This window comes from Marmota monax, unplaced genomic scaffold (genome assembly GCF_021218885.2).
Source record: "Marmota monax isolate L192 unplaced genomic scaffold, Marmota_monax_Labrador192_F-V1.1 WCK01_AAM20220418_F8-fsc00019, whole genome shotgun sequence".
NCBI classification, from domain to species: domain Eukaryota; kingdom Metazoa; phylum Chordata; class Mammalia; order Rodentia; family Sciuridae; genus Marmota; species Marmota monax.
In genome coordinates, this window is record NW_026695242.1 from 22918892 (window position 1) to 22938157 (window position 19266).

At 32.4% G+C, this 19266-nt stretch overlaps 1 protein-coding gene across 3 annotated transcripts in view; it reads left to right on the forward strand.

Moving 5' to 3' along the window:
* Pcdh15 (protocadherin related 15) overlaps positions 1-19266 on the forward strand; it is a 1685700-nt gene that overhangs the window by 1034986 nt on the left and 631448 nt on the right. For all 3 annotated transcript variants that reach the window (XM_058578029.1, XM_058578030.1, XM_058578028.1), the window contains one exon: positions 10996-11061. In XM_058578029.1, coding sequence (XP_058434012.1) covers positions 10996-11061 — 66 coding nt within the window. The remainder of the gene's footprint in view (positions 1-10995; positions 11062-19266) is intronic.

The window sequence follows — 19266 nt, forward strand, 5'->3', positions numbered from 1 at the left end:
ATAAAATGTGTGTATGTGTGTATGTATGTGTGTGTATGTGTGTGTGTGTGTGTGTGTGTGTGTGTGTTTGGGACTTACTGTTGGTTGGCAAAGGTATTATCTGAGCTAAAACAAAGAAGGAAAATGTAGAATCCTGTCCTTGAGAAGGTCTTGTAAATAGCAGCAGATCTTCAGAACTGTTGGTATCCACATATAGAGGATTGTCAAAAATGAGTGGAAAAACCTGGCAGGAGATACAGCTCTCTTTATATATTGTACATGTGGGTAACAAACTGTTGAAAATATCATTTCTAAATGCCATGGGTGGCAAAATACTTGTCTTCAGTATTTTCAGTTTTTAAGAACTCTAAAGAAAATTTCCAAGCCTCCAAAAAATTCAATATATCAATAATTTGCTTTATTCTTATGGCCAATAGCAAAACTGTTATCCTACCACACTTTTCTTGAAGGGCTTAATTTACACAATTTCATATTGTAACCTAAGGCCATAAAAGTATCTCTGTCAAACTTATCCAAAAGTTTTCTATTTGTCAACAATAGCTGAGATCATATTACCAACTTGAGTTGGCTTAGATTTTACTCTCTGTAAGGTTTATGATGCAGAAAGAGATTATTCATTAAATAAAATATTTTTGATGCAGTTGCCACATGCACATACTACTCTCTGTCATTTCATTTTCATTGTGAAAATGTAGTAAGAACATAGATTAATTTAGAGCTAGTCATTCTACATTCAGATTTCCTGCAGAATGACTTCTACCTGTGTGACTCTGAATAACCTGTTACTACACTAGACAGTTATAGCAAAAAAAAGCTCTGAGAAAGCAAAATGAGACAGATGGAGAAAGTAGCAAATGATTTTTGTTTGTTTGTTTGTTTTTCTTTAGGTTCTGCTAGTTCCATAACTTTCAGACCCAACCCATATCTGTTCTTGCATCAGACTTTTCCCCTTTTGTTAAATGAACCACAAACAAACTCCATGGCATTAAAAAAATTTTAAAAGTAGGGCACTGAAGAAACATTGCTAAATGTCTGTTCCCTGAATATATTCAAATATATTAATTTTCTCTGCCAGACAATGATAACTCTTCCTTTTATTTTATTTTATTTTTTTCGGGCTGTGATCAAGCTCAAGGCCTCATGCTAGGCAAGGGCAACCCTGTAATTTTTTCCTGCTCTCCCTAATAACTACCCTGAATCATATGTAAACCAAAAGTTAATTAACACGTTAAATATTAACACATTCTTTCAAGATCACAGGATTGTAAACCTATATTATTTCATTTCAATAGGAAAATTCCTTCAATACACTGTCACTCTAAATCTAGCAGAATTGTTTCATATTGAAGTATGTCATATAATGTACAATGTGAAATTTACATGAATATATCTTTCAAGTAAATGCTGATAATTTTTTTTCTTTTAGTGAAAGCTTAGATATACATAATTGACTTGTGGAAAAGAATTCTATTTAAGTAGGCAAAGTAGCCTGTAAACAAAGACTTCTTAAGAATACCTCTGTTTGAAGAGTGTAATTTTAAATAGTGATGTTGACATTGCAGCTTTTATCTTTTGACCTTGTTGAGTGTCCTAGTAAAAAATCAAGATTGAGAATTTCCTCTGAGCCTCTCATTAAGAATAATTAGAAAATAAAATAACAAATTGGTTTTCAGAAACAATGTAGATGTAAACTCTTTAACTGCTTACATAAAGTGTTTCTTGAATAATTTTGTTTTTCTCATGGACACAAAAATATATCCCTTTCTTACTGCCTTGTTTTTTCATTGTGTAACATGAAGAAAAGTTGGTTAATGTGAAAAAAATAATACAAAAACGTATTTAGGGAGATTTTAGAATAATCGAGAACAAGATCTTATGAAGAACAGTTAGCAGGGTTTTTTTTTTTTTAATCTCTATGACAAAATACCAGAGGAAAATAATTCAAAGGATGACAGATTTAATTTGGTTCATGGTTTCAGTCTGTGATTGGTTCACTCTATCCTAAAGGCTGTGGGTACACAGAAACTCATGGTCGAAACATAGGAGAAAAGCTGCTCACCTTAAAAGAGCAGGGGACCGGGAACACAGTAAATGCTTCAAAAGCCACAAAGACCTGCTTTCTCCAACTAACAGGCCTCACCTTGTAAAGGTCCCACCAATTTCCAGTAGTGCCATTAGCTGGGGACCAAGCCTTCCACACATGACCCTTTGGGGGACATTCTAAAACTACAGTGTTATAAGCTTTTAGAAGGGAGAAGCCATCTATTTTGTATTAGATTATTATAAAAGTTATTTATTTAGTTTAGTCATGCACATTGCTCTGATGACATAAGAAAAAAAGATATTTTTGCATTATTTGGTCATCCCTACATATTCTGAACAATCTGAGGCCATAAAATTACATGTATTAAGTTACTATTCTAGTACATTAAATGAACATAAAAATGCGAACTATTCCAAGCCTAAATTGATGAGCTAATACAATATGGCTTTTTTAATGTAAGTATAAGAAACTGCTGCTGAAACATTCAAAAATATATGTCACTGTTTTTAAAATGAAAAGATATTTGTATATCGCTTTCTCAAGATAAAAATTTCCCTAACAATAACTTAGTAAGCATTTTTAAAGTCCAGCATTACTCTGAAAAACAAAGTGACTTTTACAATTAATGCAACTGAGCTATGGCAGATTCAATAGACATTCTAAGATTGAAATGGTTATATGTGGATAGTATTGAACCTGAGCAGACTCTGAAGGTTGAGTTTTAAGCCACAACACTGTGTTGTCTCTTCTGATGTTGGTGGTGACATTGGACCAACAGTTATTCCATCCTTTTTTTGACTCATCAAATGTTAGCGTGGTTATTTTCTGGAAGTTTCAACAAATAAGGAAAAATTGTAACCATCAATGGAAGGAAAATACAAAGAACTTCCAACTTAAACAGTATTATATTTAAGAATTATATATAAGAAAATTGTAATAGGAGCTTGAGGATTTTACATGTTTTGACATTGCATTTATATGAAATCACAAAATAATAAAATGTAGTAATGTTCATTCCTAGTGAACAAAAACAACCTGAAAATATTTGCTTGATTTTCTGGGTCAGCCTTCTCTTGACCATGTACTTCCTATCTTGCTTTCTTACTGCAGTCCCTGACTAACCTTTCTTTCTATTACTCAGATCCTTCAACTTTTTATTGTCTGCTTATCAGTCTACTGCTGTTGATAGACCAAAACAGAATAAAATGAAGTAAATAAGATTTTTTTAAGTATATATGGAGTGAGCCATGGGCCTCTACAGTAAATGTAGTGAGGAACATAGGGTGTAGAGCAATAATCATTGATTACTTTGGTAGGTCTGAGGAGATCATGTTATTGGAATACCTTAATCCCATCACATAATTAATGGTGGCAGTGAGGGTTCATAAATACCTTGTTTTCTCTGTGGAAAAATTTGAAATCTATAAATGCTAATGTGAAAAGAGTAATCATCAGTAGCATATCACAATCTTAAATTGAAAATGACTTCCTTTTTCTTTCCTTTAGTTTACTCAGTTCATTTTACTTTCATTCACTCTAGTTAAATTCCATGTCTTTGTTGCATGCAGTTTGATCTTATAAACTTCAAGATCAAACTCCTTTTCTTTTGGGTAAGACAGTCAAGATGTAAAACAAGGAGTCCCTGTCTTAAGATTCCACTCCTGTGTGTATTTTTCCTGGAAATGAATATATCAAAGATCAACAGGAAAAAATGTGAACAGTCCCTCTGCTGCTTCTTGTGACACAAATTGAAAATAAAATGTTTGTGTAGCATGAAATTTAAAGAGAGCTCATTGCTTCTGTGAGTGAAAGGCCAGATTGCTTTGAACTAAGCAACTGATTTAGTGAATGTATGTGTGCATGTGTGTGTAAAATTGCAAACGCCTGAGCAAGAGATATCAGATGACAGTGAATTTGCGAACTGATAGGAGAGGAATGTTGACAGATACAAAAATTTCAGATAATTTGTGATTCGTCCTTGATTTTTCTGTTTGATTACATAGGACCAAAAGCCAGCACTTGGCAGGACTAAAATGGGACCAGTAGGGACAGTAAATGCCCCATTCTAATATATTTTTTTTAAACCTCAGGTCAATGAGTTTTCTTTTATTCTAGTAAATTCAATCTGGGGTAGTGTATTGTGGTTGGTATTTAAGATAGAAGTTCCATCAGATTTCTGTCCATACAGACCATCAATGACATTTCATGTGATCCCTTTAATTCTTAATAAGAATGTACTCCATCATCCCATTCATATATAGAGAATCTGTACTATCTGTCCTTGGATCAAGGGAAAAAAAAGGTAGAAAGGCTTACCAATTTTATTTCTTAAAATAATTATACTATAAAGATGTAAAGGTATAACAATTATGCCTAGAAATTTTGTTAGGCACAATGCTCAGAAATTACTGGAGATTATCTCTTTTCATCCTTATTGTGAAAGGATAAATGGGTTAGTTTTGCTTACTATCATTCTCATTTATACAAATGGAGTACAATATGGTAGTAATTTGTCCAATATTATAAAACTATTAAAAAACAATTTTAGAATTTGAACTTATACTTCCAAATTTCAAATCACTAGTTCTTAACCACTACACTACACTTAGGAATCAATTCCTTTATGAAACAGCTATGCAAAGGCCCAGGATTTGATGAGTTATTTGTTTTATTCATTTGCCACAGAGGAGGAAATTCCTTAATTTGACAAATATAGAATAATTCTAAATCAAGTAATTTTCTAGGTGCTGGAACAATCCATTTTCAATTATAGGCAGCTGGTAAGAAAACAGATGAATAGAAATTACAAGGATACAAAGAGTTTTTTGACCACTAATATCAAACAATCTTTAGTATGTGAGGACATTGAATTTTATTTATTTCAGTTACAATTTAAGGGAGTATGCTATCACTTATAATACATTTTACTATTTATAGCATATTTAAGCAAATTTTCTCCATATCATTTCTTCAGCCCATGCCATTGGCTCATCAGAGTGTGAATTCCAATATAAACTATAGAAAATTGGAGTAAGTGAACATTTTATCCTTCTTTCTCTTCTCATTAAATTTCTATTATTGTGAGTTCTCTATCATCTGCCATAACAAGTTCCAAATCATTCCACTTTCTGCAGAATTTGCCATACTTTTCTTTAATTTAAAGGAAAACTTTCATGTTTGCTAATATAGCACCCATGATTCTTCTTTTACACAGCAAGTTTGTTTCCCATTTTCCCCTATTGTTTCTACTTGAGGACATTTTAAATATTAAAAAATAAAAACAATGGAAAATTAAATTATAAAGTATTTCAAAATTTTGATCATTATAAATTTGAGAAGCATTTTTATCATTATAAATTTGATTGAAGACACTCATTTTTTGGGGGGGAGCTTCTGGGGATTGAACTCAGGAGCACTCAACCACAGAGCCTTATCCCCAGCCCTATTTGTATTTTATTTAGAGACAGGGTTTCACTAACTTGCTTAGCACCTTGCTGTTGTTGAGGCTGGCTTTGAACTCATGATCCTCCTGTCTCAGCTTCCCAATCCTCTGGGATTTCAGGCATGTGCCACTGTGGCAGGCTTCATTCACTCTTGATTTAACAAATAGTTGCTAGTAATCAATTATGTGTCATGAAATGCACTGAAAGGACATAGGCATGAAGAGTAGAGACAAAGTCTGGGTTGATACTGAGTTTTCTGTCTTTAGAAATCAGATAATCTTAAATTGATTCCATGGGGCAGAGAGTTATGAGAGTTACATATTAGGGAAACTTACCTAGTCTGGGGACAAGAATAGATAAGTGAAAGACAGATTTGTCTTAAATATTAGGAATTAGAAATAAATACAATATTGGAGAATCTTGAGGTGATTCAGGATGGAAAATAAAGTAATGAAAGAATAGAAGTATCTGTTGGAAATGGTGGAAGAAAAATGGAGCATGGAAGTAGGTGAGATGGTAAAGGAAGGAGAGAACCCTGTATATGATATAATATATTTTAACTTTTGTTCTAAAATTACATTATGCAGTGGGCCATGGGCCATTAAATATTTTAGTTTTTAAACCTAAAAGAGATGGTAAATAATTAAAAAGTAAGCAAGCATGTACTTGTCAAAAATCACTCTGGTTAGATAGAAACTTAAAATGAAATATTGGGACAAGATTTCTTTTAAGACAATTAGTTAGGAAAACCTAGTAGGTGATCTAAGAGATTAGGTGATCTTGGTGCTACTGGAGATTGAAGGCAGTAGTATCTAGGAGCAGTTTTTCTTCAGGAATTAAATTCAAGACTTAGTGACGAATGTGATATAGAAAAAATAGGAAATGGACAGGGTCAAAAGTAACTTTCTATTTCCTTGGAGTGAGAAGTGTTGAATTTTTTTGCAAAAACATCGCTTGGTCATAAAATGCAGTTTTGAGATTAGGATTATAATTCCTGAATGCACCCTCTTTTGGTAAGGAGAACATTTGACAGTTGTGGATTATTGCTTTTGTCTAACCTATCACTACAATGGTCTTAGGCTTCAGTCTACAATAAGGATAGAATATCATAGGTTTGGTATCTTTAAAACCAGTCTTTACATATGTTTTTAGTATAACTTTTTGGGTTTTAAATCCATCCTGTTGTGTAAGATTTTTTAAAAATATATAGCTTATTTTTAGCTTGATGACACATTTGCATAAATCAGTCACACTGAGCATTCAGGTATTAGTATTCATATCCTATGCTTCTTGACAAATTGGATATTAGAAACAGATAGAGGCCTAAGAGGTTAGAAATTTTAGGCATGAAAAACAATGATTTTGTGACTTAACCAGAACCGTCAAGGGTGAAATTAAATAGATTACAAAAGACCATTTCCAAGATACAGGGTCAGCAGCTAAACTGTCTCCCTGTGGCAGACAGATTATTCATAGACCATAAAGAACAGGATTCAATCCTCCAAATTGCTTTCTAGTCCTCACTCTGATCTTGATTATGACGTTTTACATCTATGATACATTTTAGGTATTCCATCCAAAATTATTTTCTGTTCAAGATAATTCTCAATATGCTTATTGTTATTAAAATATTTGGTACATATCAAAACTAACTAATTATCCTTTCATTAATGCAACATTTAAAAACAAACACTTTGGCTGTTATGAATAAGCTTATTAACAGATTAGGTTCATGTGCCTAATCAATCTCTCTTCATTAGTGTTGTGAGTCTAAAAAAGGTAAATATATGTACATTAATTATATATTATATGTATTTTTATACATCTATATATTATATATTGATATTTTGTATATTTATGTCTTTATTTTAATATATTTCTATTTATATATGAAGATATATACATATCTATATAGATACATATACATACATACATACACACACACACACACACATACATATACATATATACACACTGATTCGGAATCCAGAAAAATCTAAAGTATCTGTTGACCTTCTATACATGATAACATCTTACTGGGGGCATCTGGAAATTGCAAGAATCAAACTTAGTGGGAGTTATCTAAAAGGATCTGACTTTGAGGAAATATAGTAGAGTCTTACTCCTGGGCAGTTTCTGCTAGCAAGAGAAAATGAAGATAGAGACTTATGGACTGCTCTCATTGAAGGAGGTTCAATGGGCAGGGCAGAACCACAGTTCAGAAAAATTCAGCAAATATTCTTTCCGGATGAACCCTTATCAGATTTTTAGGTTACTGGATGAATATGACACATACTTGGTTTTAATGAACCTATGTGAGAGAGACTGTTGTAATTAATCTGGTGGAAAACAATGTGTACTTCAGGAATATGGAAAAGAAGCATTTTATCCAGAATGGCGGCATAGAAAGTTTTCTACTAGTAGTGATGCCTTAGCTGTTTCTTAAGAGAGGAGTAAATTTAGCTAGGGAAAAATGAGGAGAAAAATATATTTTCGCAGATGTAAAATATTAATTTGTGTTGGTAAGATGGAGAGTGAACTATGTTAATGGAAAGAGTGGGAGAATTAGGCAGAGCTTGGATTTGGCCAGTGTTATTTCGCTTATCCATATAAAGAAAGTTTACTCTTAAAGAAAATAGTAACAAATTGGTGAAGAGCTTGTAAATATTCGACTGGACTCACCAGTTTTCCCCTTTCCCTTCAGGCTACATACACATAAAGTAATTTTTTGTTTAAATATCTATTCCTCTACTGATATTTACTAAAATATATTCTTTCCTACTCTCTGTAGCTATAATGACCTTAAGTAAGGCAGGGACTATGTATATATGGGGGAATGATCTTGAAAAATACTTATTGTCCACCATGCAACAGATGAGAGAGTTGGTAGTTGAATATCTTCTTTTAGAACTGATCGGGTTTTATCTTTTATATCCTTCACAAATTGCCTCCACCTTCTTGCTCTCCTATTCCTTCTCTCTACATGCATTATATATTTTTCAGTCATATGTTATTAGAAAATTTACTAAAGAACTGACTTCACATATACAACATTCTACATACCTGTGTGGGTGTTTATGTGTTTCCTCTGGTCTCTACCACTCCCACCTAAAATCCTTGAAGAAAAGAGCTCTTGATTACTTTTTTCTTTTAATTTCCATGCAATATATGGTAATAATCTATATACTAGTACATAGCAATTAACTGATAAGTTTGATTAAATTTTGAATATATAAAGGAAGGAAAATGAAACAAATATAACTTATGAGAACATGAGAATAAAATATATTTATGAGTCAGAGATATGGAATAGGTGAAATTTGTAATTCTAAAGGGAAGGAAACATCTGTTAGGCAGAGATACAGGCAAAATACAGGCAAAAACAAAACTAGGTAACAAAATGTTCCTATAATTAAAAGATATGATGCAAATAAAGTAAGTGTTTTCATGTGATAGAAAGGCAAGCTGCTTAATTCTATGTAAAAGATGTTTGGGCTCGTATATGTCTTTTTATGTTGCTATAACAAAATTCTTGAAACTGGAAATGAATCAAATAAAGAGGTTTTTTTAACTCACAGATTAAGGCTGAAAACTCAGGATTGGATAACTACATCTGTTTGGCCTCAAATAAGGGCCTCCTGGTCACAGATAACATTGCGATGACAGGGATTTGTGTGTGTGTGTGTGTGTGTGTGTGTGTGTGTGAGAGAGAGAGAGAGAGAGAGAGAGAGAGAGAGAGAGAGAGAGAGAGATGCACGGTTGCATACAACACCAGAGAGATTTAGGGGTTTTAGGACTAGACTTTGATCCTTTATATTAACTTAATTTTATGGGAACAAACCAGGGTCCCAAGAGAACCACATTAATCCCTTCTGAGGGAAACGCCCCCTGTCACCCAAAAACCTCCCTCTAGGCTGCACCTTTTAACAGTTGTACTGCCTCCGAACATTGCCACACCAAGGACCAAGCTTTCATCCTATGAACCCTTGATGGATATTTTCTTAAAATGTTGTTCAAAGAAATGTTCTCCTTATTCCAAAGGAAGCCTATAAGATGTCTGTGTCATAATTTAACTTTGATTTGGGATGAGAATAAAGCTTCTGGGAGAGTAGTGATAAAAGCATTGTACAGGTGACAAACATGAGGAGCTGAACTTTAGGGCACCTGGAGAAGACAGAGGAAGTGGGATGAGCATGTGAGAGAATTCACACCTTACAATGCAGAACAGTGCTTGCTAAAGACCTTGTTATTCATACACATATTCATAAAAATGGAAAAAAAATTAGTAAATAAATCTTGAAATCATCTTTCAAATAACATAAAATTGGATGTCTTTATGCAAAGTTAATCTGATATTTGTACAGGAATATGTCAAATACTTACACATACATATGTCAGTATGTCAAATATATATGACACCACTCTATCACCCTGTCTTTGTATCTCCTAAAAGAATGTTTTTTTTGTATCAGATATGTACATTTGACATCTTTCAGGCAAACCTTTCACATTGTAACTGCCATCTATATTATAGCACATGCTACTGTTTTTATGTTCATACCATGTGATACCCAGCAAGGTATTAGCAGTGTTTGAAATTATGAATTAGTTACCACTACTGATTGATATGCAATACACAGAAAGTTTTTTCAACATTGCAGGTAATAGACTGTGCACAAGTAATTTGTATTTTTTGTAAAAAATTACAATGTTTTATGATATTTTAAAGTCTATAATAGTTTCTACAATGCTAATTATGTATATTATCAAGTTAATGTGTTATTATTATCAGAATTATAACATCTGATAGATTTTATATCTTCCATTTCCATGAATCATTAGGCAATGTATCTGTTATTATATAGTGGTTTTTATATCGTGAATCTCTTCCTAATATATATACATATATTCTTTCTTCCTTTCTTTCTTCCATTTTTCTGATCTGCTTCCATTGATGACTCTATACTTTTGACTGCAGACTGGCAATATGAGGGTAAGATGACAAAAATAAAACCCCAAACAACCTCATGAACATTGCTTGTCTGTCTTTGTTTTATTCTTTTTAGAACATTATTAAAATTCTATTCACTCTCTTTAATTAGACCCTTTATCACAATTAAAGTCCAATTATGTTTGTTTCTGTTGTGAAGCTTTAATTACCATTTATCCTTGTTAATCATTCCTTTATGTTATTTCTTTGGGTTAAATTATCATCTCATCATCTCTGTCCTGAAGGACTTCTTCTCTCCAGTGATCTCTGCTGGTGTTTTCTCAGTAAGATTTGAATAGTTTTTTTGGTGTACAAAGTGACTATGTCATGATGTGGTAAGGAATCTGTGGTTCTTAGGAAATATTTTTTAAATAATAAAATATTTTAAATAATGATACATGTTAATTGTGTTGTATGATTTGTCTTTGGAAATATCAATGTATATCTCAATGTATTTGATCTTGGAGTGAGTCCTCCCAGAATTGTTATTCTTACCTTTGATCATTCTCTCTCTTTAGATTGCAAACTAGCTAGGGGAGGACCACCAGCCACCATAGTTGCTATTGATGAAGAGAGTCGGAATGGTGAGTGAGTTGTTTTATCATTGTCTTATCTAAGAAGGGTTTATCAAAATTCAACTCCTGATTTGACATCAGATGAGATGTTAAATCCAAATCCAAATTAATAAATAATTCCCTTCTAATTTGTCTATAGTATGCATTTAAATTATGCCATTGCTGGAAGTGCTTTATTTGAGGGCTTCTTTCAGTGAACTCAAGTGTTTAGTTCTCCTTGAGAGGAGGTGATTCTGAGTCAGCACAAGAATGCACATACCTATGGGCTGAGATATTTCTTTGTCAGTATGTAGAGTTGACAATCATGCATATACTTCTCTAACTGAAACACAATATATTCCTTAAAAGTGATCCACAGGTAAGCCTTATACTGCAAACTTCAATTGTCTGAAATTTGGTGAAGACTAAGATTCAAACCTAATTAGATATAGGGATATAATCAGTGAAGGGGTGACTTAAACTTGCTTGAAGAAGTGAACATGACAGAAGTTGAAACCTGAGAATGTCCGAATTTTCATCTGTAGTCTACAGTGATTAACAACTAAGATAGAACATATCTAAAACTTCAAGGATAATTTTTCTTATCAAAATAAAAATAAATATTCAAGATTTTTTTTGTAGCATTCTCATTGCATCTTTGAACTTTAATGTATGAATAAAGTTCTCTCCTTTATTAGGTAGAAGGAAAATGGATATCTGTGGGGCTCTGCTATTTCAAACTATTCTCTGTGTGAATGAGGTCTGAGGCTCATTTTGTCTGCTGATTCTGTGGTGCACCTTCCATTGGGTTTTTTGATTTATACTTCTTCTCTACTTTAAAAAGTGTTCTTCCAGATTAATATTTTTAAAAGGAAATTAAAGTGGTTTATTAGAAAGTGAGATTTTCCTGTAACAGCCTTTACACACTTAGAAAAAATTTATTATATATATATATATATATATATATATATATATATATATATATATATATAATACCTACAATAGTTCACTTCATCACAGATTTATATTACTCATTTGAAGAATTGTCACAAATTTATGTTTTTGAACATTCTTTGTAATCATTCAAAATGTCTTCACTATTGCTATCTTCCATTTAAGTGAATTTATGTATCTACCCTAAATTTTTCTTATATTAAAAAATCACACAAAGACAATATTCTGACTATTTTTAAAAATCCATATTGATAATGAAAGCATATGAACTTATAGTTATCATAACTCATTTAAGTAAGTTGGAAATGAATCCTAAAATAATTTGCCCAAAATACAAGAAAATACTATAATTGGAATACTATAATTGGAAAATATTCTTTCTCACATATTGAATTAAATTTTTTTATGATTACCTATTTTTATTCCAAAATAGCCTATATTTTCTAAATGTTCTACAATGAAAGTTTAAATTTGCAACCAAAGAATAAAAAGCCTATAAATATGATAAATGATCTATGTACATTTTTAATAGATAATTCCCGCAAACATAAAAGCTGAGCTGAAATAAGACATTTATTTTACTAAATAAATTTTGTTTTAATATGTGATTCTGTACAGAATTTTGCCAACCAGGTAATTATAGCCACAGTAATGATGCCGTTTTACCTTCTTTTGCACTGATTATATTACTACTTTTCAAAGGACCTTGGGAGTGCTACAAAGATGTTGCCATAGCAGTTCTGTACAAGAACATGTGGCGAAAGTTCAATATTTGTGTTTTGGAAAAATGTGACATGATACAGCGTAGTAAAGTTGTGCTCCTTACTTGGCATATTTTGTAGAAACTGCCAACTACTCAGAATGCTGCCAAAGTTGTTGGAGTGCTATCACAAGTAATATAAATATCGACCTACAGAATAAATGTTTTGCTTTATTCTTTTACATTAAGTTTTTAAAAATATGGTCAAACTCCTGCCAGAAAATTCAATGTAGTGTGTAATCATTCTTGTCTTAAAAGTCTAAGGGAAACAATTCATGGAAAAGTTTTCATATTTTTTTTTCTTTAGGCAATCCAAAAAACTTCCCAATAATAAGATTATTTAAAACCATGCTCTTAAACTTTCTTAATTTCTCCTTTCCTGCATCTTTTAATTGGTAAGAATAAAATACTTGTTATCCTATTTTGCCAGTAAGATGAACTCTCATTTTTAAGGGTTTGGGGCTTCTTAAAAGAAAGTCAGCTAGGCGCAGTGGCATACACCTATAATTCCTCAGCAGCTCTGGAGGCTGAGACAGGACAATTGTGAGTTCAAAGCCAACTCTAGGAACTGGGAGGGTACTAAGCAACTCTGTGAGACCATGTCTCTACATAAAATACAAAATAGGGCTGGGGTTGTGGCTCAGTGATCGAGTACTCCTGAGTTCAATCCCTGGTACCAAAAAAAAAAAAAAAAAATGGTATAGCAAATGCTATATTAAGCAAAACTGGTAAATTCATTGTGAATCAACTTGTCATTGGCTAACTTTATTGCTGTCTGATGCTAAACAGCCTGTGTCATTTTATGTACATTTGGAAAATAAAAGATGATACTGAGGTGTCTCTATAATTTTGAAGCAACATCTCCAAAGGAAAGGGTGTCACAGCTGACTAATGAAGTTATGATTAATCATTAGGACACATATTCCACAGTTGGAGTATGATTGAGTTACAGAGTCAAAGACACACTTGCCTCAGAAAGATGGAGGAAGTCCTATTAAGGAACACTAAATGTATCCAGTCACTCTGTTCCTGAAGTTTCTCTTGCCTAAGTATGTGGTTAGAAGAGAAGGGACCTGGGCATGAAGGTTGTTCATCTATTTGAAACAATTATGGTGTTAGGGAAAATTTAGGTGTTGCCCTATAGGATCTTTTCCTTCCATTGTCAAAATCAGTAGGCCTAGAATACAAGATAAAATTTTTTAAATGTTTTGTTGATATTTTTCTCTATTTTGTGATTGTCAATTTTAAAACCATTAGATTAACAAGAAGTTAGACAAACCTTGCCATGTGCACATCCAAAGATGCAGTGGAAATTTCACATGCATCTCGTACAAGAGGCTTTGGACTTATGAACAGAATAAAAAAACAAGTCTTTGTAAAAGTTCCCAAATATTTAATAAGGTGTATATAGTAAAAATAGTTTTTGGCACTAGGTATTTATAAGCCATTTTTGATGGGTTTATCTTTATTCTTCTCCTAAGTTCTCCAGAAAGATTAAAACTACCAGAAATTTTTGGAAGAAAAGCATAGTGAAAGAAGTATTGATTCTTTATTCACAGCTCAAAAGTCAGGGATATGACACAACTAAAACCTCAATGAGAAACAGCATGATATTAAGAAGAAAAAGGAACTGAGGAACCAAGATTCAGAGAGCAGGCAGCCTGGGCGACAGTGTTGGGGAAAGCACAATTTTACCAAGATGTTGTAAGTCTAGGAATTCATAGGGGATTAAAAGATGCTTCAGTAGGTTTTGGAAAGATATTATTAAATATTAAAATCCTTACCTGGACCTGGCCTTTGTTCTTCTTTCTTTCAATGTGTGACAACGAAGATACTTGTATGAGACATTTCTGACTTTCATTATCATCCCTTCTCTGTTTCTCCCTTAGTTCTGTGATAGTTACTTTGGTTATTTCAAAAAGGTACATAATGTCAGTTTTGCTATATAATTTCCACATTTAAATAAGAATTGTATACTTATTATAGAAATCAAGCTTTTAAAGATGCATAAACTTTTTGCTGAGAAAAAGAGGGTTGTAATGCAAATGTCCTTGTAAGGGATAGTTCTGTTTTTAAGCAGTTTCTCTTGTATGTATTTTTGTTTCACTGTTGTTTTGCATGATTGCATTATAGTGAAGGTAAACAGACTTTGTCTCTTTATTTGATAGTATTCATTATCAAATCCCAGAATTATCTTTGAGCAAAAGATCATTACCTCCAGAATGCAGCAAAAGTAGAAGGCAAGTTTAAATGAATAGAAGAAATTATAATTTTGTATAACAAACTATTGACTAATGAAACTGAATGATTTTCATGAGAAAAGTAGTTCTATAAAGATTTCAGCTAATTAGCAATGACTGCATCATCTTATAACATATTAAAACAAGTCTAATATATTTACGGGGTTACATGGAATTGTAAATGTTGACATCAAGCCAAAGACCTTTAGCAAAATATGGTAGTTCTATTTTTCTGGATAAACAGGAAAAATATTTCCTTTTGTTATATAATTTTTAGTATACTAATTTAATTTTAACTACAGAAAAATTAAATATTTTTATAAAACATTAGTTATCCTCTGGCTAAATTGCTTATAGAGGTTGCATAGCACCAAGGTTATGATTTCAAACTCATTTATTATCATTACTGCATTTCCTTTTCCAACTCCTTAAGTCATTCTGAGTTATTGACAGTAAAAGCTGTACACAGTGATGAAGAAATAAGGGTTTTTCATAAATCATGAAGAAGTGTTCATGTCCATTTTCTTGGGTATTTTAATCTTCTTATAACTGTTTTAATAGAAAACAATTTGACTCTGGTCATTTTTAGTGAAGCTACATCTGCAATAATGCATTCTGCTTTTTTTATTTGTGCCAATGGATCATTTCCTAAAATGTCAGCAGCTACAAACCTTCTGAATGTGCAGCAAAAAGAAATAAACAGAAAAGTTTATAAGAATTAAGAAAATAGGTTGATATTTATCTCCTCAAATTATGTACAATTTTATAGAACTTTCATCATGTCGTATGCCTTTTCTTGCTCATTAACTAAATAGCACTAAGTATGGGGTGGGATAGCTGGAGCTAAAGGAAGGACAATAAAACAAGGAACAGAATATGCGAAGCAGACTGAAGTCAGAAAGACCAGCAAACTAGGGAAAACTAACCAGAAAACTAACTGTAGAAGTTAGTGACACCTCAATTACTGTTTAAACTTCAGGATGCTAATGTTATTAAATATGATGAAATATGTGGCAAGGAATTCTCTGTTTTTCAGGAAATAAACATCACATTTAAGGAAAAATATTCTAATTTTATTTTTTTCCTTTTCATTTCAAACACTTATTTTAATCTATGTTTAAAAGGAATAAGCTTGATTATATAAAATTAAATCATGTCACACAAACATAAACTTTATCCCAAATGATGCTATCATAATGGGTAATTTTTCTATAAATGCAGATTTTAAATAGCAGGTCCTTAAGGCAAATGACTAAAGCTATTATTGATTTTATTTACATAAGTAGCTGAAACGTGGGTCATAGCAAGCAAAAACAATGGACTTTGTTGTATAAGGAAGGAAGTTTCTATCCACTTTTAACCTGGTAGGAAGGCAAATTCTCTAAGGTTTTTTTTTTTTTTTTTTTTCCCACTACAATAGTAAATTATTCATATTAAAAATATGTCATTCTAATGTAAATTTTTCTTTTCTTTTCTTTTAAAGATAAAGAAAACATATCTGTGTGCCTCAGGTAGCCCACAGTCACCAGTTTTGGGGAAATAATCCAGGCAACAGAGATGGAAGAAGTGAATTATAACAGTACAAATAAAAGGCAGAGATTATTGTAGAGGTAGAAAGGCGCATCCACAGGGTTGCATTTTTATGAGAAGGGAGTGAGGAGAAAACCCTTTCAGCTTTTGCACATCCAGCTCAATGTTTATATTTAGATTATGTGATTTTTGGAGGTCCGGTAAGGAGTGAATCTCTGATGGAAATCACCAAGGAACTTGGTGGTGCAGAAAGCACTGAAAGTCAACTTCAGGCTTTAGAATGCTCCTGGGGGTTTTCTCTGAACACAAACATTGTAAGCGTTGTGTGTCCATCTGGTCTTCCTCAAGTACACTCTCTGGAAGCTTTACATTGCACCTTTCCCTGCCCTGTAAGACTTATCTTTTCAAAATTTTCCTTAGCCATATACAGTTCTATCACTACTTTTGTTCCTCACAATCAAATATCGGCTACAAGATTACTGATGGGTGTTGCTCAGGCAATTGGTCTGCGAGCTTTGTTCTTTGTTAGGAAACAGAAACTCTGAAATTGGTCATGACCCTCACCTTTCGAGTGCAGTGATCAACAGTGTAAAGGTTCTCGCAATCATAGGAAGAAAATAGAAATTCCAAAATGATTTGAAACACTTTGTTGATTTAAAACACCTTCTATTTTTTTAAACACTTTCAATTTTCAAAACAGATGTTTAAGTGCCAAATATTCCTAAGTGGAACTGCTAAGGTAATTCAATTAAATTTAAGTATACTATTTGGAATAAGGAATATAAAAGTACATCATATCATTTCATCTATAACTACTTCATAAAACTTTGGATTATGTATTAAAGCTAGCATTTATTTTAGATTCCTATTACATGGTGCAGTTTAAGCATTTAGTGCATAATTATTTCTTAGAAGAAATAAAAATGAATCTCTTAATTATATTTAAGGAAAATTTTTGGAATTGTAGACTGTAACATGGCAGTACTCTCTGCGAATGGGGTTATTAAATAGAATGTAGAAATACATTAATATGTTACTTCATTTTTATGGTATATTTTAATCCACCAAAATTACATGTTATTCGTGACCAGAAGCAAGGGTTATTGTTTACTGTTTTATAATCAGTCTTTGGTTTTATTTTTCATATCCTGCATTTTGCTATTACTTTTTTTTTTTTCCTCAGTCTTGAGTGCTGGGCTGCTTAGCACTAAACTTTCCTTATTTAACTCAAGACATTTTGGAAATGTCTCTTTCTACCACAAGAGCATTCAAAATCTTTTTGCTGCTCTTCTTGGCATTTTTCTTTTTATTATTTTCTTTGGAAAATTCACAAATATACTGGAACAGTGATTTGAACTCTCAAATTAGTGTGCAGTTGAAAAGGTTACTTCTGGAGATGGTTTTGGATAAGAAAGGAATAGCTACCATTCAAATGATATTGTTAAAATTACCCACCCCAAGTTTCTCTGTCTTCAACTTTACAGGAAAGTGACTGCAATAGAAAATAAGTGAAGCAGACCACTTGCTTGCAATTTTCTCTTCCCTATTATAATAGAACAACTTCTACCAAATGTCAAGAGAATAACTATTGTTTTTATTTCAATTGCTCACTCATTTGTTGAAACATTCATTTATTTAGCCATTTCCTCAAGATACAGTTACTGATATTTCCTAACTCTCAGTTCTGTGAGGCTTTATTGGAGATGCTTCAGGGAAGAAAACAGGCAAAATCACCTCCCACATACAGACTGAGATCAGTAACCACAGAGAAAATGTAAAGCAGAGCAGGAGACAACAGGGAGCATTGGACAGGTAGGGAGGCAGTGGGTGCTATTTTAGTTAAATTGTTTCTTTGAAAAGATCAGATTTAAGTAAATCCCTGTACAAAGACTGAAGATATGAGGCACATATTTAACTATGAAATTCGTATTATAGACGGGAATAACAAATTCAAAGGCTCCAAGGATGAATAAGACTGGTGAAGTTAAGAAGTAGTAAAAAGTCAGCTGGAAAAGATGAGTATTAACCAATATGTCAAGAAGTGGAGATGAACATTGATATAAGTAGATCAGCCACAAATGCTTTGAACACATTTATGGATTTGCCAACAAATCAGATGATGTTGAATTTATCTAGCAACCTATAGTTTACAAGGGATAATTCTTGTTTCCATTTGTTGTTCTGTGTCTTTGTGTAATTCAAAAATCAGATACAAAACCATGGGTGTATGTATGTTTGTAAATAATCTCATACCATTTTTTTTCCCTTTGGAAAAAAATACGATCCACTAAAAACAAAAGTCATAAAATATATTAAGTCATTTTATTTGGCTTGGTGGTACCATTGCCTCATTTAATACATAATGGAGGATTACTTCAGTCATCTCAAAGGTCAATGGAAACATGATCATTTTCAATCATAAATTAATACTGAGTGGCTGAAAATTAAATGGTGTGGTGCCATCAAAATTAATCACTTTTTGTTGTTATATTGTTCTTGAAGTATCATTAGTAAAGAGGGAAGATTCAATACTAATAATGTCACACTTCAGAAGAATCCTTAGACACATTCACTCTTCTTGATAAAATGAACATTTTTATAGAAGCATGTTTTGGGGAAAATGTTGATTAATGAACTTAGTTTTATTTTAATATTTTAGGACATGCAAGGTGAGGGGATTATTAGTTAAGAAACAGTACCCTATCAATAATTGCTACTGGGTTCATTTACTACCCTTGAAAGTATTTCTTT